General features: G+C 39.9%; 2 protein-coding genes across 2 annotated transcripts; both read right to left on the minus strand.

The window, feature by feature from the left end:
• Positions 1 to 4,477: 4,477 nt before the first annotated feature.
• LOC137754426 (keratin-associated protein 2-3-like) lies at positions 4,478 to 4,867 on the minus strand. The gene has a single exon (XM_068530089.1). The coding sequence runs from the start codon at positions 4,865 to 4,867 to the stop codon at positions 4,478 to 4,480; it is 390 nt and encodes a 129-aa protein (XP_068386190.1).
• An 8,869-nt stretch (positions 4,868 to 13,736) lies between these two features.
• Positions 13,737 to 14,084, minus strand: LOC137754434 (keratin-associated protein 4-7-like). The gene is given in 1 exon segment (XM_068530096.1): positions 13,737 to 14,084. A coding segment is annotated over 1 exon segment (348 nt).
• Positions 14,085 to 22,996: the final 8,912 nt, after the last annotated feature.

Here is a 22,996-nt window from a genome sequence, read left to right on the forward strand (position 1 = left end):
GATATGGAGGGCAGAGGGTCGGTGCCCCTAACCCCAGAGTAGTTCAAGGGTCAACTATAGTATTGTTAACATAGTCACCGTGCTGTTCATTAGATCCTCAGAATTCATTCATCTCGTAACTGGAAGTTTGTATCTTTTGACCAACATCTCCCCGTTTCTCCTACCCCTCAGCCCCTGGCAACTACCTTTCTAGTCTATGTTTCTTTGAGTTTGATGGTTTGGATTCCACGTGTAAGTCATATCATATAATATTTATCTTTCTCTGTTTGACTTATTTCACTCAGAATAATGCCTTCAGGGTCCATCCATGTTATCCCAAAAGGCAGAATTTCCTTCTTTTTATGGGTGAATTATATGTAGAAAACATTTTGTTTATCCATTCATCTGTTGTTGGACGTTTAGCTTGTTTCAATGTCTTGGCAGTTATGAATAATGCTCTCATGTACATGGGAGTGCAGATATCACTTTGAGATAGTGATTTCATCTCATTTGGATGTATTCCAAGATGTGAGATTACCGGATCATAGGGTAGTTCTATTTTTAAATTTTTGAAGACCCTCCGTACTGTTTTCCATAGTAGCTGTACCAATTTACATTCCTACCAACAGTGCACCAGGGTTCCCTTTTCTCCACATCCTCACCAGCATTTGTTACGTCTTGTCTTCTCGATAATACCCATTCTAACATGCGTGAGGTGCTATCACATTGTGGTTTTGATTTGCATCTCCCTGGTGATTAGTGATGTTGAACACCTTTTCATGTACTTGTTGACCAGCTCTATGCCTTCTTTGAAAAAATGTTTACAAATCCTCTACCCGTTTGTTAAATGAATTGGTTTTTGGTTTTGTCTTGTTTTGTGTTGTTCTGGTGTTATTTAGGAGTTCCTTAATGTTTTGGATATTAACTGCTTATCAGATATATAGTTTGCAAATAATTTCTCCCATTCAGTGGGCTGCCTTTTCATTTTGTTGATGATTTCTTTTGCTCTGTAGAAGCTTTTTAGTTGGATGTAGTTCCATTTGCTGGCTTTTGCGTTTCTTGCTTGTGCTTTGCTCCTTTCAAGCCACATTGTCTGATAATCAATTTTTCCTGTTGCTTGAGTGGCTCATCTTCGTAATGATCTCATTTTATGCAAGGAGAACCTCTCTGGAGGATCACCTCAGTTAAGAAGACGAATTTCCCTACTCCAAACTCTTCTGAGCCAAAACTGTTCCAAAATGATTCTTCTCTCCCTTTTATAAAGATCCACAAGGATGAAGAGTTCACTAGCCCTTCTGTAGGCAATTCTGGTGTTTATTCAGTCTAAGACACTCATCCTACCCCATGCCCAATTTCATTACCAGGCAGAGAAAATATGGGTCATGTGTGAATAATTCATGCCACAAACTCTGTGAATTGACACTGGTGGCAAGTCATGTGCTATTTTCTGATGCCACTTATCCTAAAACCATACAACACTCATTAAATACTTTGCCACTTACTATGTGTCCTTGGGTCTTGAGGGATAATAAAGATATGTAATCAAGGTTGTTGTGAAGATTAAGTGAGCTAATAAGTGTGAAGCACTAAGAACAGCACCTGGCACTTAGTGTCTTATATTTGTTAAGTTAGTAAATATATTTTAATAGGTCATGTTACACTGGTCCTTATAAACTCCAAATTTTGAACTCAGAACAAAGATGAATGTTTTTGATATGGCAAATGGCCAGTTCTCTGCTCAAATCACCACAGAATACATATTGAATAAGATTTTTCAGTGGGGAGTTTCATTAACAGCGTAAAATAAAAATACCTTGGAGGAAGATATAGAGCTCCCTCTATGTGAACACCAGTGTCTGTAAAGGGGAGTCAGGCTATCGATGTAGAACTGACGAGACCAATATGTGTATTGTGGAGAGTGGGTTAACCCTACTGAAAGTACCACAACCCATGCAAGAGAGTGAGGTCTTAGAAAAACATCCTTAAAAGAAAAGGCTGAAAACCAGACAGCTTCTTAGTGGTGATGGGCAACAGATTTTGCATAATGAATGCTAGGGCTTTATTTAACCCAACAATTTCCAACCATCACACTGTGAACAAATTTTAACACGAAAAATACTGGCTTGTTGAGTTCTGAATTCTCAGTTGTCTATACAAATGGAGAATAACAATTGTACCTATAATCTGAAACAGCTAACAATGTTTAAAAATTCTTCATTCAGAACATAGCAAAAGTGCCCCTTGCTTTATGCAATTGAGATGACCGTAAACTGCTAAAATATAATTTCAATGTTTAATAATTTGATCACATTTTAAAGATCTCAGGGACCTCCCTGGTGGTCCCGTGGCTAAGAATTCGCGCTCCCAGTGCAGGGGCCCGGGTTCGATCCCTGGTCAGGGAACTTGATCTCATATGCCGCAGCTGAGTGTTTGCATGCCACAACAAAGACCTGGCGCAGCCAAACAAATAAATATTTAAAAAAACGCAAAAGATCTCCAAGAAGTCCACTATTTACAACACGGTGGTATACTCTTATATGTCATAAAAGACCTCTTTAGGAGTACAAACCGCTGCTCTCTAACTTATCTGCTTTAAATTCATTTACACTTTGATAGTTACATTTTCAAGAGCATAGCATAATTGTGAGAAAATTTTAAATAATTTCCCCCAAATAGATACAGGTTTTAGACAATCCAGTTCATCTAAAAATAAAATGTATGTTCATTTTTAAAAGTATATAATTGAGAAAAAAATGAAGAAGATGAATATTATTACCAGTTACTGTTAGATTTTGTTGCCTAATGTTCCAGGTATTTTTTAGGCATAAAAACACATAGGGGGCTACCCTGGTGGCGCAGTGGTTGAGAATCCGCCTGCCAATGCAGGGGACACGGGTTCGAACCCTGGTCTGGGAAGATCCCACATGCCGCGGAGCTACGAGGCCCGTGAGCCACAACTACTGAGCCTGCGCATCTGAAGCCTGTGCTCCGCAACAAGGGAGGCCGCGATAGTGAGAGGCCAGCGCACCGCGATAAAGAGTGGCCCCCGCTTTCCGCAACTACAGAAAGCCCTCGCATAGAAACGAAGACCCAACGCAGCCAAAAATAAATAAATAAATAAATTTTTAAAAAAGACATAGACACGGACACACAGAACACATATTCCCTCACAAGATAAGTTCATATTTTACTGCTTACTTATTTTTTACTTAAAAATGACAGGACCATTGCATGAGGTTTCCTAATAGGTTTACAGTCATCAACTATTTTTGGTATTTCTTATATTATGTACTATTTGACTTTTTTCTGATTGACAGCTCATGTCCCTAAGTAGATTATAACCTCTTCAAAGCAGGAACTGCCTTTTATTCCTTTATATTCCCTCAGGGTGGTCAGCTCAGTGCCTCATTCACAGTAGATGCTCAAAAAATACTTGTAGATTGGCAGTGATTAACATGCTTGGAAGAGGCCTTCAATGCCCAGTTCCTGAGCACAAAGATAAGCAGCCCTGGAGAGCCAGTATGGATTTAAAATCCACACAAGTCGACATTGTGAATAACATTCCAAATAACAGTCAGAGCTGTAATACACAGAAGGGAGTGTATATTACCTGAAGAAGCAGTTCTACTTGGTCACAAAATATGACAGTTCCTCTGCGCAGAGGAACGTGTCTCCGATCATAGTAAGAGGAAATGTTTGGCTTAAATGCTTAATGTCAGGGGGCTTGCATTCTCCTGGGTCTTTTCTGAACATCAGTGGTTATAATGACATTAAGAAACGTATTTGATCTTTCATTACTCATTGCTCCCTAGCTTCAGAAACAGGCGATTGGCCAGATGCCACTCAAGGTTCCTTCCACCTCTAGCATACTGGGCTTTATGTGCTGTGCTAGCAGGTGTGAGTTCAGTGAATGAATACTCAGACTGGGAATATAAGTGGTAACCCCAGTGTAGACTCCTTGCTGGTCACTTTTGAAGAACATTTCTCAGGTGTGCGGCACCTGTCTGGAACCGTGGGCATCTGTGACTCTGTATATGTGATGAAGATATAGCTGTGCCCACCTTCCTTAGCTACTGTGTCCTATAAATGCCATCTACAATGATAAGAAGGAAGCTACCCAGACTTCGGTTATTTTAGAGAACAATTTAAGAGGATTATTCTGTATCTTGCTTTCAATGTCTCTGGAAAATTCAGACAGAATCTCCTTAAAGGAAATATCACGAAGACCACGATTTCTATGCTGGGAGTGCTGAATTTATTAGAAAACCAACAACATGATATAGGAGGGAGCTGGGGTGTTGAGAGGACAGGATATTCTTCATCCGTAGTTCGTTTGAAAAGGGTCTTCGGTGCCTCTTATAAGCTAGTTAGAAGAGAGGAGGAATGGGCTTCTCGAGAAGAGACCTGCCACCTTCTGCTGTGAAGCTGTGGGACAGCAGGATGGAGCCGGCCGTCTCTGGGGGACCCTTAGTGATGATGGGCTCCTAGGATGCATTGCTCAGCAGCAGGAGGAAGTCCTGCAGGTGGCCCAGCAGGGGGCCGGCTGGCAGCAGGGGTGGCGGCAGCACGGGGACTGCACAGAGACGGGATGGCAGCAGGTGGTGGTCCAGCAGCAGGGGCGGCAGACCACGGCCTGGCAGGACGTGGGGCAGCAGGTGATGGGGCGGCAGCAGCCGTCCTGCAGGCTGCACGGGGCGTAGCAGACCGGGCGGCGGCAGGGCTCACAGATGGGGCGCGTGCAGCGGGGCACGCGGGTCACGGGGCGGCACACGGTGGTCTTGCAGGACACTGGGCGGCAGCAGCGGGGGTCGTGGCGGCAGCGGGGCTGGAAGCAGCCTCCGGCGCAGCCCAGGGAGGAGGAGATGGGGCCGAAGCAGGAGCCGGTCATGGCGGTGTCTGGGGTTGAGTTGGCTTGAGCTGGTGAGAGGAGTTGAGAGTTCTCAGGTGTGAATGTCTTCCTCCTGCTCTGGGCCCTTTATATACCCTGGCCAGCTGCTGATGACCCCCACGACACGCGGTCATTCCTAAATATCTGGGCAATTAAGTGAGGATTTAGCATTGACTAATAGTGGTTTTGGTAACCATCCACCACATAATATGTATGCATACACACCACAGATATTTTTCATTTTCTTGTATTGTTTATTTTCATCAAATCTAGACATAGGATTAGAGTCTAGTGAATTTTCTTTTGAAATATTCCTAACTCATAAAAAAAGAACGTTTTCTAAATTATATTGGTATCTAATCACTCTACCCTTTGGCCCAGAAGTTAGCATTTTATTTGTGGACTTCAAAGACTTGCAAAATTGCCACCCAAACAGTGACTTGGTATTTACAGCCGTGCACATGATGGTAACTGGCTAATCACAGCACTCTAATGCAGCCCAGCACTCACCTGCTTCCCAGGTGTCTCCTTCCGTGACTCGCTGAAAGGCTGTTTTGTTGTTTTCCATATGAGGGACCACATGGCACCCAGGATTGCTGCCACCTGGTTTAGTCACTCCTCCCCAGGAGGGCCTGGGTAGTCCTGCTTTGGTTGTTGGTGTCTCCCCATTCACCTCCAGGTGAATTCTGTGCCCTCCTCACCTTCTAAGCCTAGCTCAACTTCTACCTTGATTGTAAAACCCTCATGAAGAATCCATTGCAATTTTTATCTGTGTAATTTATTTGGGATTAGTCATTGCATGTGTGGATTCTGGGAAGGGAGGGCAGAGAATATATAGACCTATCTCCTCATTTTATAAGAGGGGTCATGTGGGTTCACCATGGTTACCCAATGGAGTACAGATCTCCTCATTCCTTAGTAAGCAACTTCTACTATGAGTTTTCTGGTTTTCAGGCTCTGTAGACGATAGTTTTCAGACAGAAGAGAGAATGTCTCAAGTATTTTTTCCTTCCCCAGTTTTATTGAGATATAATTGACTATCTCAAGTAGCATCTCTAAAAGTGGTACTGGAAGGGAATTAGGAAACGTCTTACCCCAATGACAGATAATCCAAAAGGGCCTCAGGGCTTGCGTGCTGGGTCAGCACGGAGGATCAAAACAGGTCAACTTATTGGAATGGGGAAGAGGGACTGCTTTTTCCCAGATGTTGGTCTTAAAAGTATAGTCTGGTTTCCCTTGGTAACACATTGTGGCTCTGTGAGATATGCTCTTGTCTAATTCCTTTTATTGTTTTTTATTTGTACCTTCACCCTACACCTTACCCTTTATGAGTTCCATAAATTTACTTCTTTTTCTTAATTGAGATATAGTTGTTGTATAGTGTTGTGTTAGTTTCTACTGTACAGCAAAGTGAAGTAGAGTTCCCTGGGCTATACAGCAGGTTCTCATTAGTTATCTATTTTATACATATTAGTGTATATACGTCAATCCCAATCTCCATAAATTTACTTCTTATGTATGAAGTAGCTCTACACTTTTCCTCTGAATTTGAGGAAAAAAAAAAGAATCCTGTCCAGTCAACCATGAAAAAAGAAGGTCTGAGACCTTGCAAACCACTAATCAAATGCTTTTAAAACATCATTTGTCCTAAAATTACCCCCTCAAGCTTCAAGGAGGAGGCTTTTTGTTGTTGTCATGGGGGTATTAGTTTTATTTTTGCTTCGATGATACCATGGAAGATATGATGAATGTTAACTGTATCAAGTTCATTCTCTATATTCCTCATGCTAAGATCCCCTCTTGAATCCTTTTATAATATTAGTTGATTTTTACTGTACGGACTAAAAAATTCTCCGAGATAATGTGGCTAGAATTACATGCAATATTCTAGGCCAAGTCACATTATAATTTGATATAAAGGTAATATTTTCTGATTGGTTTACAAATAGCCTTTTTGTTTATGCCTAACATTCTGTGGACATTTTTTGGCCTCAACAGTCCTTTGAACTAGTGTATCATAGTCTTACAAGAAATCTTGTTTTTTTTCTTAACTAGGCCATTACTGGAAGCTTATACCCATTTTCCTCTAAGAACAGTTTATAATATTGTTATAAACTGGATTTTTTTTTCTTCTCAATATATAAGAACTCTAAGTTACCATTTATCGAGTATTAGGTACAGCCCAGGGACTGTAATAGGTATCTTTGCCTATCTTATTAATCATCATAACAGTCAACTGAGTTAAATATTATTATCTCTACTTTATAGATGAAGAATTGAAACTTAGAGAGTTTAACTAATCTGCCCAAGGTTACACAGCTCTTAAATAACTGGAATAACACAGCTCTGAAGAGTCTGGATTCATCCCAGGCATGCCTGACCCTTAGTCCTGTGTTTTAACATATATGCTTACAAAACCCAATGGGATTTTTCTTCAATTTATGGTGAATAAATTCACTTTTTACCATCCATAAGAGCTTTAAAAAAGAGATTACCATGTATTTTTTTTAAACATCTTTATTGGAGTATAACTGCTTTACAATGGTGTGTTAGTTTCTGCTTTATAACAAAGTGAATCAGCTATACAAACTTTTGAGATATTTTGCATGTCCTTTCATTTCAGCCTCATGCACAAAGTGGTCTGCGATGGTCCAGCTCCTGGAGACACTGTGTCTATCAGGGACTAGTGGGGGTGACCATGAGCTGGCGAGAAGCACATCCTAAAATGTCAGAATAAAATTAGGGGTAGGGGATTAAGAGATACAAACTATTCTGTACAAAATAGATGAGCAACAAGGATATATCATACAGCACAGGGAACCATAACCACCGTCCTGCAACAACCTGTGATGGAGTGTAATCTGTAAAAATACTGAATCACTATGCTGACACCCAAAACCAATATAATACTGCAAATCAACTATACTTCAATAAAAAATAAACAAAATAAAATTTCAAATTAGAGGCTGTGTCTCATATGTCATATCATAAATGTCTTAAAGCTTATTTTGCAGGGGTTTTTTTCAGGGATTAAACATCCACCCCATCAGGGAGTCAAGGTCTTCTTCAACTGTAAGGTTTGGTATCTTTTATTTTCTTCCTAAAAGAGGCACAGTCCAAACCTGTGCTCCTGAAAATGGCCTGGGGGCGAGGATACTCTGTGGATTTTGTTTAGAGTCTCCACAGTTATGTAAGGAAAACTGGTCCTCACTAGTGGATGCTGAGGGAACTGAATGTCTGGTTTTGCTTCCACATTGGGATGTGCTTTTCCCACCACACAAACTGCATGTTTTCCATAAGGTAAGACTGGGTCTGTGGTGCCAAAGATTAACTAAAGTTGAGGCCACTCCTCCTTGCTACATGTGCTGGGGTGATGGTTGGTCCAGGGGGCCATCCTGCCCCTCTGCCTCCGTCCAGTCAGCACGTCCCTCTTCCCAGTCCATATTGGGGCTGTAGTGCTGGGGCTTCATGAGCGGGGACTTTCTCTTGTTGACTGGGACCCCCAAAGCCTAATCCCTGGCTCTTCTCTACTTGGCCGTGGAGCAATTGTGTGCAGTACAGGGTCGCCTGGGGAGGGGGAGTGTGGCTGTGGCTCTCCCTGGGGATGTGGACACCAGCGGTATAGAGATCTCGGGGAGTGCTCAGGCACATGAACTCTCCAAGAGGCATACATCCTGCCCGGGCCGTCAGCAACAAGCCATAAGAGCTTAATTTTATCTATAAACCTAGAGATTATTATTAACCTAGCCCTCCAGAAAGTTTGTTGAAATAAAACACCCAACACAAACACTTGGGCACTCCCCTATTTTTATTTCCTTTATAGAAAACTATCTGGTTAATCTTTTCATACCGATTGGTGTATTAAGCTAGTTTCTTATTGCTGCCACAGTTGAATTAGTCAGCTGCTGCTGCATAACTAGTAACCACAAACTCTTATAACACACAATAACAAGTATTTATTTCTTGGCCACTTGTCTGCAGTTCAGTTGGGTTTGGCTTTTTAAGGCTGGGCTTGGCTTCTGGCCATGGGTTAGTTTTGGACTTCCTTCTGAATTAGAGTTTCCAGATTTAGCAAAGAAAAATACACATCCCTCAGTTAAATTTGAATTTCAAATAAACAGCAAATAACTTTTTAGCTTAAGTATATCTAAGTATGCATGGGGCATACTTACCTAAAAGTTATTTGTTGTTTATCTGAAATTCCAATTAAGTGAGGCATCCTGCATTTTAGCTGGCAACCCTGCTGTGACAGCACAAGCACAAGGGAGCAATTCTAGTCATGTAAACACATTCCAAGTCTTGGCTTGTGTCATGTCCTCTAACATCCCATTGGCCAAAGCAAGTCACATGGTGAAGTCCAAATCATGGGGTGGGAAAGGGGGAGAGAAGACTTCTCCCAGAGAGGTAGGAGAAGCAAAGAGTAATTATTAGTGAAGAATGATGTAATCCACCAGAGTGGCAAATCAGTTACTATAATAAGCTTTGTTTTGAATCTTGGACAAAGACTTTTAGAATGTCCAATTAGATTATGCCCACTGGATCTCCGTTCATGTGGGTAACTTTTATTTCCCTCCCTCTTTTCTTCCCGATCAACCAAGAAATGCCATTGATTAAACAGGGACTGCCTCGTTTCTCTATAAGAAATTCATGTTACCTATTTCCTATTAGTTTATAGTTGATTATGTGTTCAGGAGAAAAAAAATCTGGGAATTGCACTAATTTTATGAAAGTGGCTATTGATTTAATCAAATATTTCTTTAGAAATTATATTTTACTGTGTACTATAAGTACCAATTATTCCAATGTCTAGCTGGTAAAATTTTCTCTTGGGAAAATTAAAGGACTTCAGCAACACAGACACTAAACTAATATGAAATCCCCCTCTGACTATATATAGATTCTGGGTATAATTTTTGAAGTAGTAAATTTCTGAGCTTAAAAGAAAGAAAGTAAAAATTCCCAGGTGCCAGAATGAAGCAGGAACTCAAGAAATTGAGTTTTTCAATCTTTCAATCTTTCAATCTGTGAACTGGTGCTGAAGCTTCTTCAGGATATGGACCAATGACTTGAGACTGGGATTTTAATTCCCTTACTGGGACCAAAAGACATTACAAAAGAGTCTGGAGGGATCTCTCATCTGAGAAAGCCAGAACTAGAAATTCTTTGTAAGAGAAACCCAGAGAATCTTGTTCTTTGGCAAATGTTAATAGAAGAAAAACAAATTCTATATTTGGAACTGCTTACAATTTGCGTTTCGAATTCAATTTTAGACTTTGCTTTGGTGTAGGAATCCCAAGCTGAGAAAATCATTTGTCTCAGGCCAGAGAAACCCCTGGGACTCCCAGAAGTAGCAAACTCTAAACCTACATGAGGGTGAACCAGTGGAGGACCATTTCCTCATGTGATGTGTCATTATTTATCATGAGGTAATATTCTTCAGGAATTGTTTTATTACAGAACTTTCATGTTCCTTGGGTGTAGAAGTGTCCTCATGATTTTATTGTTTATTAACCATCCAAGTATTGGTCTTGGTTACATCTGAATCATAGGGCTTCTGCTCTTGTTAGTTTGTTCGGTGTTATGGTCACAAATATGACTTTCCTCCACTCCTTCATCCACATGATTACCTAACACCAGAAACCACATGGTTCATCTAAATGACAGGGAAAATGGTGGCTCCCAAAGCCTTGCAGGGACATTCCTTTAGTGAAATTGCTTTTTTAGCTCGGGGAGGGGATGGAGGGCACCGAAGAACAATTATTCCATTAACCCACAATAAAGCATCAGCTTTGACAGGAGATGATAGGAGAATTTGTCAGATTGCAGTATATCCTCCTAAATCAAAGAGGTGTTCTGGGTTCTCTGTCTTTTGAGACCAAGCCAATCACACTAAACTCTTTAGCTTCTGAGTCTCTTTAATGTCTTCTGCAAAGTTTCAATAGTCTTAGTCTTTTGATAAAAAGAAGTTAAAAAGATGTAAATGAGTTCATTTGTACACCTGAAAGTAACACAACATTGTAAAGCAATTATACTCCAATAAAAAATTTTAAAAGTGGCACTCTCTGCCTCTTGACATTTTTACTTTTCTTTTTTAATTAAAAAAAAAAAATAACCTTTTTGCTTTTTTCATCATATCAAATCTCAGGTGTGTAGGGTTCACACAGTCTCTTTTGTTACTAGGAGTTGACCAAATCTCTCAACTCAGGAGCAGCTGATGTCAGGTGCTCACATGGGGCCATTCTGCAGTCTGGAAGTTCTCATGTTCCTTATTTCTCTTCTCTTAAATACAAAGAGCTGTCATTACCTGCAGCCCCACCTATGTCAATAATAGTAGCCAAAATTTGCTCATTGTAATTCATAGAGGTGAATTTATTCACCTGCATGAATAAATACTTTTACTTAGTATTCAAATAAGTGTAATACAGGAAGGAAAGGATCCTCAGGACTGACATTGGCTTGGCAGATCTTCCCCATTCGGCCTTAGCCCCACACTGGCCAGCAGTATCTTGTAACTCCTCCCATCAAGAGGTAGATTCTATTTCCCCACTCTTTGTGTCTGGTTTGGTCTTATGACTTGCTTTGACCAATAGAACATCGTGGAAATAGTGTTATATGAGTTCTGGAATCTAAGCCTCTAGAGGTCCTGAAGCATCCCCTTTTCCCTCTTGGAAAAGCTCTACTATCATAAAAGAAGCCAAGTAGAGCCTGCCAGAGAACGAGAGACCATGTTGAGAAGAACCAAGACACCCCAGCTGACAAGTAGCACCAACTACCAGACATATAAATGAGGCCATCTTGGACCTTTTAGCCCCAGTTGAACTTTGAGACCAATGCAGTGGCATGAGTGAGAAGAGGAAAGATCATCAGAATGCCCAGTCAATGCAGAGAATTGTGAGAAATAACAAATTGTTATTGTATTAGGCTATTGAGCTTTGGGGTGGTTTGTTATGTAGCAACAGACAAGTGAGACAATCTTTACATATTCAATTTATTTATACATGTGAGAATCGCCCCTGTGGAGAATGTGGTCTTGGTGTCCACTTCACCTGAACTCCCACTAGTTTCCTCATCCTGGAAAAAAGCCAGCAGAGAAAGCATTTTAATGGATGATAATATGCAATAATGCTGCTTTAACTTTAAATTTTTTTTGTTTTAATATTTTTATGGACAGTTATAGAACATTATTTTGGAAAGTAATTTCTGATACTATCTAAAGCTGTAGCTATTTTAAATTCTAAATCAGGGGTTAGGAAATCTTGACATTGCTTACTCACTGGGTAGGTTTCAATCTCCTTTGCAGAATTCAGTACCAGTGTGCTCCCAGATTCAGTGTGCACCCCAGCTGAGAACTACTCAAAATTACAAATTAATTTCAATTAAAAAAAAATCTTTTAAAAAATTGAGTTCTAAAATCCCAGCCTCCCAGTGTCAATATGTGTCAGAATGTTAAGTGAGGAGATATTTGAATTATGAGAACCCTGAGAGACACACTCAGAAACATACCACACCAACCAGATGAGGCATGTTTTCTTAAAAATACAGTGAAATATGGGGCTTCCGTGGTGGCACACTGGTTGAGAGTCTGCCTGTCAATGCAGGGGACACGGGTTCGAGCCCTGGTCCGGGAGGATCCCACATGCCGTGGAGCAACTAGGCCTGTGAGCCACAATCACTGAGCCTGCGCGTCTGGAGCCTGTGCTCCGCAACAAGAGAGGCCGCGACAGTGAGAGGCCCGTGCACCGCGATGAAGAGTGGCCCCCGCTTGCCGCAACTGGAGAAAGCCCTCGCACAGAAACGAAGACCCAGCACACCCATAAATAAATAGATAAATAATTTTTTAAAAAATACAGTGAAATATAACTCATCGAGTTGTATTCACTAAATTTGTACAGCTTTTTTACACATCAATCATACTTCAATAAAGTGTTTTTTTTTAATGCAATGAAATATGCATATCTTCTCAACAGAACTCAATGGACATATGATCCACCTGTGATTATAATTTGGAAACCTTGTTTATTGAGTGAAAGGAATTGGGTACATTAAATTCTTTACAGGAGACTTTTCTTCTTTCTTTGGCACACACTCCACACTCAGAAATTTGGTTTTACCTTTTCTCCAAATGGGGCCAATGGTATTAAGGGGTGTAGTGTGTTTTAATTAAGAGCTAAAGACATGAATTAACTCTGTCCTAATTTAAGATATTAAGTGACATGCATGTGCACATACACATACACATTCATGCCACTTTTGTTCTAATATCTTAAATTATCTATATCTGATATAGCATTTATCATCGTGATTTCATCATCGGTTATCCTTCCTTGTATCTTCATGTAAAATATAGTTGCCTAGTTACTTCGTAAAATGAAAATAATAGAAAAAAATGCCAATGAATTCCTATGTGCAGAAAAGTTTATTAGAAATCAGAGAAGTGACAAAACATAAGAAATTCACTCTTTTAGAAAATACAGGGTATAACTGGACCCCCGGTCTGAGGGTGTCAAATCAGTGCCACTCAGGGGCTGCAGATAATGGCCACGTTGTTGAAAATATAACCTAGACCCCCAAAGTGATCAGGTAGAATGAGAAACTTAGAGGATTGGGATAATTTCTTATCTGAGGGATTGCAAATTAATTCCTACTAGGTGCTGATATTGAAAGGAAAAGATAGCAAGGGAGAGAGTATAAAACGAACCAGAATGTACTCACAGAGTCATTGGGACAGTGGTGCATTCATTGGAATCATGGGGTTCAACCCACTGAATGACGTCCACCAGACTCCATGTGTCCTAAGGGTCAGCACAAGAAAGGATCTACATCTGTGCGGACAGAGGTCAACTGAGACAGTGGTCACAGGGCAGGGGGCTCAGCAGCGAGAGGAGGCACAGCACACGGGGCGGGGGCAGGTGGAGGTGACACAGGTGGGGCGATAGCAAGTGACGTAGCAGGAGACCCGGCCACAGATTGGGCGCAAGCAGCAGCTGGGGCGGCAGCAGGTGGGCTGGCAGCACAAAGACTGGCAACAGTGGGGCCTGCAGCAGCTAGAGATGCAGCAGGTAGGCCTGCAGCAGCTGGACACACAGCAGCTGGGACGGCAGCAGGTGGTCCTTCAGCAAGTGATCTGGCAGCAGCTGGGGTGGCAGCAGGTCTCCTGGCAGAGACCTTGGCCACAGCTCTGGTCAGAGCAGACAGAGCTGCAACAGGAGCTGACCATGGTGTCAGAGGGTACAGGTTCTGGGCGGGTTTCCAGGAGAGAGAGGTTCTTGAGTTTGGGTGTCTACTTGGCGCACAGCCCCCTTTATACCCTGCTAAAGAGCTGCTATCATTGCTTCATTATTTCCTTGTTATTATTTATCCTACTAGAAAAACGTAATCTTTTAATTCCATAATTGTGTGTTTCTAGTTAAGTACTCCAAAATATCACATTTCCTTTTCCTGGTGTGCTCCTGTGTTTCCAGTTGAAAGACCTGTCACATTTTCTCCCTAGTGGGTGTCACCTTTGTTCCTGGTGGGTGCAATGTCTTACAAAGCTCTCGTCACATGACTTTGACATTTTGCTCTTGAATGTGACGTTCTCTCCTATCGCTGCCCCGTGAACATCACAGGGAATGGTTCTTACAATGCTCATGTATCTTTCCTTGTCAAGGGTGAGGAAAACATGTGCTGGTCAGGTGAAATGCTAGAAAGGAATTAGAAAGAAAGACCCATTTGGGGGGAGGGTGTCCCCCCTCTAAAGAAGATGGCTGTGATCCTCTGTGGGCATCCTGGATGGTCAGGGAGATAGTGGGACCGCAAGGCAGTTTCAAACTCTGTGTCTGATCTTATTCCACCATCTCAAGCTGAGGCACTTAGCAATACTCACTGCTTTTAAATAGTAAAAACACATTTTTGCTCTATGTCTTCCAGGATAGGCACTAAGAGTGGGAAGTTTTGATTTACCTTTTAGTTGTCAAACTTGTACAATGGATATTTCATTACAGAAGCATTTGTTATATATAAACAATATTTGGAATTATTAAGCCTTCAAAAATATGTATCAAAGACATTCTTTTGGGTACTGAGAGAATATAACAGATAACTCTTCATCTTTTTCCTGTTGATACTTGAATAAGACACAGCATAGAAAACAGTTTGGCAACAGTTAAAAGAATGACAGTTACTTTTAATTGAAGAACTAAAATCAAAATATATAGTATGTGGTTAAGTTCCATACACTTTCAGTAAAAGGTGAGGAAATAATAACATTTATCGTTTGTAAGGTAGTCACTATGTACCTGGCATTATGTTGAATATCTTATATTTGTTTTTAATCTTTAATGCAACATATAATATAGTGTGTATTCTTATTACTCTTTTAAGCAAGAGACAAAAGAAGCATAGAGAAGTTAAGAGGAAAAAGAAACTTGTGGAAGATTAAACAGAAGGTAAGCTTGTCTTAGTCTTGGGACAGCTGAGGAAAGGGTGAAGAATAAAACTTGCAAGCCTTTGCTGAAGCTGTTTCATCTTCCTGGAGTGTTTCTTCTTTCTTGTCAGCTCTGCAAACTCCTATTCCTCTATCAAAAACCCAGCTTTCCCCTCAATGCTTCCCCCTCAATGATAAACTACCCCGTTCATATATAATTCTTCCTTACATTAGCACACTAATGTGCACCTAATTTAGCACACTCTGCTGTACCACAGTTATTTTCTACTATTCCCCCAGTTGCAATGCAGATACCCTGAAGGTATGAGCTATGAAATTTAATTTTCTTACCATGGTGTTCAGCACAAGGCTAGCACAGAGCACATTAGTGATAAATATTTGTTGAGTGAATGAAGGCTTTTTGATGACATAGGGGCATGTAATGGTCCTTTAAAAATATATATCTTTTTTTAAAATTAATTTTTATTGGAGTATAGTTGCTTTAAAATGTTGTGTTAGTTTCTGCTGTAGAGCAAAGTGAATCATGGCGACCTAAATGGGAAGGAAATCTAAAAATATATATACTTTGACTGATGGAGAAAAGAGGGAGAAACATTCCAAACAAAGGGATAATTGTTACCTTTGAGGAAAACCACATAAAACGCATTTGTGGAAGTTAAGATTTGATCTAGAGAATGAGACTTCTTTACAGGTAAACATGGATACAGATGCCTATATTCACACAGGAAGTAGGTAAACACCAAATGGTAACACTGGTTCTGCTTCACCTCCAGACTTCCCAGTCTTGCTCCTGTTGCTAGAAGTAACCACCATTACCGGTTTAATGTCAATCAGTTAAAGATATTTGCTGAACATCTATTGTCTTTGAATTTCACCCAAAGCAGACTCGGAGACAAACATGTGAGTGCAAGTAGTTTACCTGGGAGGTGATCTCAGGAAGCACAAATGAGGAAAACGGGAAATAAGGCAGGAGAGAAAGAAAAACCCAAAAGTTTCTGTTAATTATAGGGTCACAACTGTGGGTAACTGGGAAAAGAACCTGGAGACATACCTGAGGCTGAGGGCAGTTAGCTGCCTGATGGCACTGTATGCTTAGAAAGCCCCAGAGAATCAACTGAATGTTAGTGTTAATAGTGAAGTTGGACATAAGGCAAACTAAGAAAATCGATAGATTTCTTACACACTTAACAATATTCCTTTTTACGGCTGAGTAATATTCCATTGTATATATGTGCCACATCTTCTTTATCCGTTCATCTATCGATGGACACTTAGGTTGCTTCCGTGTCCTGGCTAATGTAAATAGAGCTCCAATGAACATTGTAGTACATGACTCTTTTTGAATTATGGTTTTCTCAGGGTATATGCCCAGTAGTGGGATCGCTGGGTCGTATGGTAGTTTTATTTTTAGTTTTTTAAGGAACCTCCATACTGTTCTCCGTAGTGGCTGTATCAATTTACATTCCCACCAACAGTGCAAGAGGGTTCCCTTTTCTCCACACCCTCTCCAGCATTTATTGTTTGTAGATTTTTGATGATGGCCATTCTGACCAGTGTGAGGTGATACTTCATTGTAGTTTTGATTTGCATTTCTCTAATAATTAGTGATGTTGAGCATCCTTTCATGTGTTTGTTGGCAATCTGTATATCTTCCTTGGAGAAATGTCTATTTAGGTCTTCTGCCCATTTTTGGATTGGGTTGTTTGTTTTTTTGATATTGAGCTGCATGAGCTGCTTGTATCGTTTGGAGATTAATCTTTTGTCAGTTGCTTCACTTGCAACTATTTTCTCCCATTCTGAGGGTTGTCTTTTCATTTTGTTTAAGGTTTCCTTTGCTGTGCAAAAGCTTTTAAGTTTCATTAGATCCCATTTGTTTATTTTTGTTTTTATTTCCATTTCTCTAGGAGGTGGTTCAGAAAGGATCTTGCTTTGATTTATGTCATAGAGTGTTCTTCCTATGTTTTCCTCTAAGAGTTTGATAGTGTCTGGCCTTACATTTAGGTCTTTAATTCATTTTGAGTTTATTTTTGGGTATGGTGTTAGGGAGTGTTCTAATTTCATTCTTTAACATGTAGCTGTCCAGTTTTCCCAGCACCACTTTTTGAAGAGGCTGTCTTTTCTCCACTGTATATTCTTGCCTCCTTTATCAAAGATAAGGTGACCATATGTGCGTGGGTTTATCTCTGGGCTTTCTATCCTGTTCCATTGATCTATATTTCTGTTTTTGTGCCAGTACCATACTATCTTGATTACTGTAGCTTTGTAGTATAGTCTGAAGTCCAGAAGCCTGATTCCTCCAGCTCCAGTTTTCTTTCTCAAGATTGCTTTGGCTATTCAGGGTCTTTTGTGTTTCCAAACAAACTGTGAAATTTTTTGTTCTAGTTCTGTGAAAAATTCCATTGGTAGTTTGATAGGGATTGCACTGAATCTGTAGATTACTTTGGGTAGTATAGTCATTTTCACAATGTTGATTCTTCCAATCCAAGAACATGGTATATCTCTCCATCTGTTTGTATCATCTTTAATTTCTTTCATCAGTGTCTTATAGTTTTCTGCATACAGGTCTTTTGTCTCCTTAGGTAGGTTTATTCTTAGGTATTTTATCTTTTTTGTTGCAGTGGCAAATGGGAGTGTTTCCTTAATTTCTCTTTCAGATTTTTCATCATTAGTATATAGGAATGCAAGAGATTTCTGTGCATTAATTTTGTACCCTGCTACTTTACCAAATTCCTTGATTAGCTCTAGTAGTTTTCTCATAGCATCTTTAGGATTCTTTATGTATAGTATCATGTCATCTGCAAACAGTGGCAGCTTTACTTCTTCTTTTCTAATTTGGATTCCTTTTATTTCTTTTTTGTCTCTGACTGCTGTGGCTAAAACTTCCAAAACTATGTTGAATAACAGTGGTGAGAGAAGACAACCTTGTCTTGTTCCTCATCTTAGTGGAAATGGTTTTAGTTTGTCACCATTGAGAATGATGTTGACTGTGGGTTTGTCATATATGGCCTTTATTATGTTGAAGTAAGTCCCCTCTATGCCTACTTTCTGGAGGGTTTTTATCATAAATGGGTGTTGAATTTTGTTGAAAGCTTTTTCTGCATCTATTGAGATGATCGTATGGTTTTTCTCCTTCAGTTTGTTACTATGGTGTATCACATTGATTGATTTGCATATATTGAAGATTCCTTGCATTCCTGGGATAAACCCCATTTGATCATGGTGTATGAACCTTTTAATGTGCTGCTGGATTCTGTTTGCTAGTATTTTGTTGAGGATTTTTGCATCTATGTTCATCAGTGATATTGGCCTGTAGTTTTCTTTCTTTGTGACATCTTTGTCTGGTTTTGGTATCAGGGTGATGATGGCCTCAGAGAATGACTTTGGGAGTGTTCCTCTCTCTGCTATATTTTGGAAGAGTTTGAGAAGAATAGGAGTTAGCTCTTCTCTAAATGTTTGATAGAATTCGTCTGTGAAGTCATCTAGTCCTGGGCTTTTGTTTCTTGGAAGATTTTTAACCACAGTTTCATTTTCAGTGCTTGTGATTGGTCTGTTTATATTTTCTATTTCTTCCTGGTCGTGCTTTTTTAAGAATTTGTCCATTTCTTCCAGGTTGTCCATTTTATTGGCATAGAGTTGCTTGTACTAATCTCTCATGATCGTTTGTATGTCTGCAGTGTCAGTTGTTACTTTTCTTTTTCTATTTCTAATTCTGTTGATTTGAGTCTTCTCCCTTTTTTTCTTGATGAGTCTGGCTAATGGTTTATCAATTGTGTTTATCTTATCAAAGCACCAGCTTTTAGTTTTATTGATCTTTCCTATTGTTTCCTTCATTTCTTTTTCATTTATTTCTGATCTGATCTTTATAATTTCTTTCCTTCTGCTAACATTGGGGTTTTTTTTGTTCTTCTTTCTCTAATTGCTTTAGGTGTAAGGCTAGGTTGTGTATTTGAGATGTTTCTTGTTTCCTGAGATAGGATTGTATTGCTATAAACTTCCCTCTTAGAACTGCTTTGCTGCATCCCATAGGTTTTGGGTTGTTGTGTTTGCATTGTCATTTGTTCCTACGTATTTTTTTATTTCCTCTTTGATTTCTTCAATCATCTCTTGGTTATTAAGTAGGTTATTAAGTAGTGAATTGTTTAGCCTCCATGTGTTTGTATTTTTTACAGATTTTTTCCTGTAATTGACATCTACTCTCATAGCACTGTGGTTGGAAAAGATATTTAATACGATTTCAATTTTCTTAAATTTACCAGCGCTTGATTTGTGACCCAAGATATGATCTATCTTGGAGAATGTTCAATGAGCACTTGAGAAGAAAGTGTATTCTGTTGTTTTCGGATGGAATGTCCTATAAATATCAATTAAGTACACCTTGTTTAATGTATCATTTAAAGCTTGTGTTTCCTTATTTATTTTCACGTTGGTTGATCTGTCTATTGGTGAAAGTGGGGTGTTAAAGTCCCCTAATCTGATGGTGTTACTGTAGATTTCTCGTTTTATGGCTGTTAGCATTTGCCTTATGTATTGAGGTGCTCCTATGTTGGGTGCATAAATATTTACAATTGTTATATCTTCTTATTGGATCGATCCCTTGATCATTATGTAGTGTTCTTCTTTGTCTCTTGTAATAGTCTTTATTTTAAAGTCTATTTTGTCTGATATGAGAATTGCTACTCCAGCTTTCTTTTGATTTCCATTTGCATGGAATATCTTTTTCAATCACCCCACTTTCAGTCTGCATGTGTCCCGAGGTCTGAAGTGGGTCTCTTGTAGACAGCATATATACGGGTCTTGTTTTTGTATCCATTCAGCCAGTCTATGTCTTTTGGTAGGAGCATTTAATCCATTTACTTTTAAGATAATTATCGATATGTATGTTCCTATTACAATTTTCTTAATTGTTTTGGGTTTGTTATTGTAGGTCTTTTCCTTCTCTTGTGTTTCCTGCCTAGAGAAGTTCCTTTAGCATTTGTGGGAAAGCTGGTTTGGTGGTGCTGAATTCTCTTAGCTTTTGCTTGTCTGTAAAGGTTTTAATTTCTCTTTCGAATCTGAATGAGATCTTTGCTGGGTAGAGTAATCTTGGTTGTAGGTTTTTTCCCTTTCATCACTTTAAATATGTCCTGCCACTCCCTTCTGGCTTGAAGAAAGGTCAGCTGTTAACCTTATGGGGATTCCCTTGTATGTTATTTGTTGCTTTTCCCTTGCTGCTTTTAATATCGCTTCTTTGTATTTAATTTTTGATAGTTTGATTAATATGTGTCTTGGCGTGTTTCTCCTTGGATTTATCCTTTATGGGACTCTCTGCGCTTCCTGGACTTGATTGACTATTTCCTTTCCCATATTAGGGAAGTTTTCAACTTAATCTCTTCAAACATTTTCTCAGTCCCTTTCTTTTTCTCTTCTTCTGGGACCCTTATAATTCAAATGTTGGTGCATTTAATGTTGTCCCAGAGGTCTCTGAGACAGTCCTCAATTCTTTTCATTCTTTTTTCTTTATTCTGCTCTGTGGTAGTTATTTCCACTATTTTGTCTTCCAGGTCACTTATCCGTTCTTCTGCCTCAGTTATTCTGCTATTGATTCCTTCTAGAGAGTTTTTAATTTCATTTATTGTGTTGTTCATCATTGTTTGTTTGCTCTTTAGTTCTTCTCGGTCCTTGTTAAATGTTTCTTGTATTTTCTCCATTCTATTTCCAAGATTTTGGATATCTTTACTATCATTACTCTGAATTCTTTTTCAGGTAGACCACCTATTTCCTCTTCATTTGTTTGGTCTGGTGGGTTTTTAGCAGGTTTTCACCTTGCTCCTTCATCTGCTGTGTGTTTCTCTGTCTTCTCATTTTGCTTAACTTACTGTGTTTGGGGTCTCCTTTTCGCAGGCTGTAGGTTCGTAGCTCCTGTTATTTTTGGTGTCTGCCCCCAGTTGGTAAGGTTGGTTCAGTGGGTTGTGTAGGCTTCCTGGTGGAGGGGACTGGTGCCTGTGTTCTGGTGGATGAGGCTGGATCTTGTCTTTCTGGTAGGCAGGACCACGTCCGGTGGTGTGTTTTGGGTGTCTGTGAACTTAGTATGATTTTAGGCAGCCTCTCTGCTAATGGGTGGGGTTGTGTTCCTGTCTTGCTAGTTGTTTGGCATAGGGTGTCCAGCACTGTAGCTTGCTGGTCGTTGAGTGGCGCTGGGTGTTAGTGTTGAGATGGAGATCCTGGGAGCGGTTTCACCGTTTGATATTATGTGGAGTCTGGAGGTTTCTGGTGGACCAATGTCCTGAGCTTGGCTCTCCCACCTCAGAGGCACAGGCCTGACACCCGGCCAGAGCACCAAGACACTGTCAGCCACACGGCTGGGTACATGGGGAGCTTCTTGCCTTTTGCTAAGTCTGAGGTCTTCTGCCAGTGTTCAGTATGTGTTCTGTAGGAGTTGTTCCACATGTACATGTATTTCTGATGTATTTCTGGGGAGGAAGTTGATCTCCACGTCTTACTCCTCTGCCATCTTGAAGGTCTCTCTACTATATTTTTAGCACTTGTTATCATTGGTGGATTTGTTTTTTGTTTTGGTTGCTCTCTTCTTTCTTTGTCTTTTTTTAATTACTTTTTTATTTCTTTATTTTTAATACTATTTTTTTATTTTTTATTTTAATAACTTTTTTATTTTATTTTTTCTTTCTTTCTTTCTTTCTTCATTCTTTCTTTCTTTCTCTTTCTTTCTTTCTTCCTTCCTTCCTTTCTTCCTTCGTTTCTTTCTCTTTCTTTCTTTCTTTCTTTCTTCTTTCTTTCTTTCTTCCTTCCTTCCTTCCTTCGTTTCTTTCTCTTTCTTTCTTTCTTTCTTTCTTTCTTCTTTCTTTCTTTCTTCCTTCCTTCCTTCCTTCATTTCTTTCTCTTTCTTTCTTTCTTTCTTTCTTTCTTTTTTTCTTTCTTTCTTTCTTTCTTTCATCCCTCCCTTTTCTTCTGAGCCATGTGGCTGATAGTGTCTTCGTGCTCCAGCCAGGTGTCAGGCCTGAGCCTCTGGGGTGGGAGAGCCGAGTTCAGGACACTGGTCCACCAGAGACCTCCTGGCCCCATGTATAATCAAACAGTGGAATCTCTCCCAGAGATCTCCATCTCAACACTAAGACCCAACTCCACTCAATGACCAGCAAGCTACAGTGCTGGACACCCTATGCCAAACAACTAGCAAGACAGGAACACAACCCCACCCATTAGCAGAGAGGCTGCCTAAAATCATACTAAGTTCACAGACACCCCAAAACACACCACCAGACACAATCCTCCCCACCAGAAAGACAAGATCCAGCCTCATCCACCAGAACACAGGCACCAGTCCCCTCCACCAGGAAGCCTACACAACCCACTGAATCAACCTTAGCCACTGGGGGCAGACACCAAAAACAACAGGAACTGCTAACCTGCAGCCTGCAAAAGGGAGATCCCAAAAACAGTAAGTTAAGCAAAATGTGAAGACAGAGAAACACACAGCAGATGAAGGAGCAAGGTGAAAACCTGCTAAAAACCCACCAGACCAAACAAATGAAGAGGAAATAGGTGGTCTACCTGAAAAAGAATTCAGAGTAATGATAGTAAAGATATCCAAAATCTTGGAAATAGAATGGAGGAAATACAAGAAAAATTGAACAAGGAACTAGAAGAACTAAAGAGCAAACGAACAATGATGAACAACACAATAAATGAAATTTTAAATTCTCTAG

Source organism: Eschrichtius robustus, chromosome 20, assembly GCF_028021215.1.
Source record: "Eschrichtius robustus isolate mEscRob2 chromosome 20, mEscRob2.pri, whole genome shotgun sequence".
NCBI classification, from domain to species: Eukaryota; Metazoa; Chordata; class Mammalia; order Artiodactyla; family Eschrichtiidae; genus Eschrichtius; species Eschrichtius robustus.

Coding starts and splice junctions, on each gene's coding strand:
- LOC137754426 (XM_068530089.1), bottom strand. CDS start 4,867: ATGACCGGCTCCTGCTTCGGCCCCATCTCCTCCTCCCTGGGCTGCGCC.